Genomic DNA, 1,400 nt, shown 5'->3' with positions numbered 1-1,400 from the left:
ATATATATATATATAAATATACATATATATACACACATATATATATATACATATATATATGTATATGTATATGTATGTGTGTATATATAGCTCTTCTTTTTTTTCTTTTCGTTTGTTTTTCATTTTGAAGATTTGAGGGAGAGTTGACTGCTATATTTACCACGTCTGTATAGTGAAGTAGGTAGGTAAAGTTACCTTCTCGAGTTCATGCTGACTCATAAGGGTCGGTTTCCCAGTTTCCATGGCGTATAAATACCCCGCCTGGACCGGACGCCGGCCCGTCACAGGATTATTCATTTTTACCAGCTGAGTGGACTGGAGTAACGTGAAATGAAGTGTTTTGTTCAAGAGCACAACGCATTGCCTGGTCCAGGAATTGAAACCACACTCTTACGATCATGAGTCCAGTACCCTAACCACTAAACCACGCGCCTCCAACGTCCGTATAGGTTACATGGAAATAGCAGTCAACCCTGATGGTCTCAACAGATACAATAGAATTCTATATATGTTATCTATGAAATTCGAAACACCTACCTTGGAATCTGTGCATGCATCAATCCCCTTCATACAAAACCTTGATGTGGATCACCTGCAGGAAAAAAAAAGGGCAAACATGGTGAAAAGATAAACCTAGGATTCAAACTCCTAAGATAATTTCAAAATTTTAATAATTATCAGTCAATAGATTGCGGCTATGCTGGAGCATTGCCTTGACAGGCTTTTAATGGAACCAATCGAATCAGTACTTACTTTTTTTTTTAAGAGTCTGGCCCTTATTCTATCGGTCTCTTCTGCCGAAGTGCTAAGTTACGCGGACGTAAAAAGTCCTCTACCACCGCTTGACAACCGGTGTTGGTGTGTTTACGTCCCCGTAACATAACGATTCGGCAAAAGCGATAGAATAAGTACCAGATTTTGAAAAAGAATAAGTACTAGGGTCGATTCATTCGACTAAAATTACTCAACACGGTGCCCCAGCGTGGCCGCAGTCTAATGACGAAAACAAGTAAAAGATAAAAGATAGATACAAGATATAATACGCCATAATAATTCTGTAAAGTATAAAATCAAAAATAGAACTCAGAAAAAGAAAGCCTAATTGTGTCTAGGAGAGTCATTACACCAATATCAATAACACACGCACTGGTCAACTTCTTATATATATATATATATATAACTCCTCGAAACGCCAGTGTTAGAATGGTGGCAGCTGATGAAGGAAATGTTCTCTATGTGGCCTGTGTGTTTTCTGTACTCTGGTTATTATTTTTTTTGTCTACGTTTTGTTTGCAACATCCTGTACCCAGATATGCATCTATATATACAGGTAGATGTAGGTATGCACATACATGTACGTATATATGCATATACTCATTTATTATTTGTATTATATATAT

The 1,400-nt window shown here is 37.1% G+C and overlaps 1 protein-coding gene across 2 annotated transcripts in view; it reads right to left on the bottom strand.

The window, feature by feature from the left end:
- Window positions 1–1,400, bottom strand: part of LOC106879539 (T-box protein VegT-B) — a 163,176-nt gene that overhangs the window by 98,238 nt on the left and 63,538 nt on the right. For both annotated transcript variants that reach the window (XM_052968471.1, XM_014929280.2), the window contains exon 2: window positions 538–592. In XM_052968471.1, coding sequence (XP_052824431.1) covers window positions 538–570 — 33 coding nt within the window. In that variant the 5' untranslated portion in view covers window positions 571–592. The remainder of the gene's footprint in view (window positions 1–537; window positions 593–1,400) is intronic.

The sequence above is a fragment of the Octopus bimaculoides genome, chromosome 1 (genome assembly GCF_001194135.2).
Source record: "Octopus bimaculoides isolate UCB-OBI-ISO-001 chromosome 1, ASM119413v2, whole genome shotgun sequence".
NCBI classification, from domain to species: Eukaryota; Metazoa; Mollusca; class Cephalopoda; order Octopoda; family Octopodidae; genus Octopus; species Octopus bimaculoides.
This window is presented reverse-complemented; position numbering and strand designations above follow the sequence as displayed.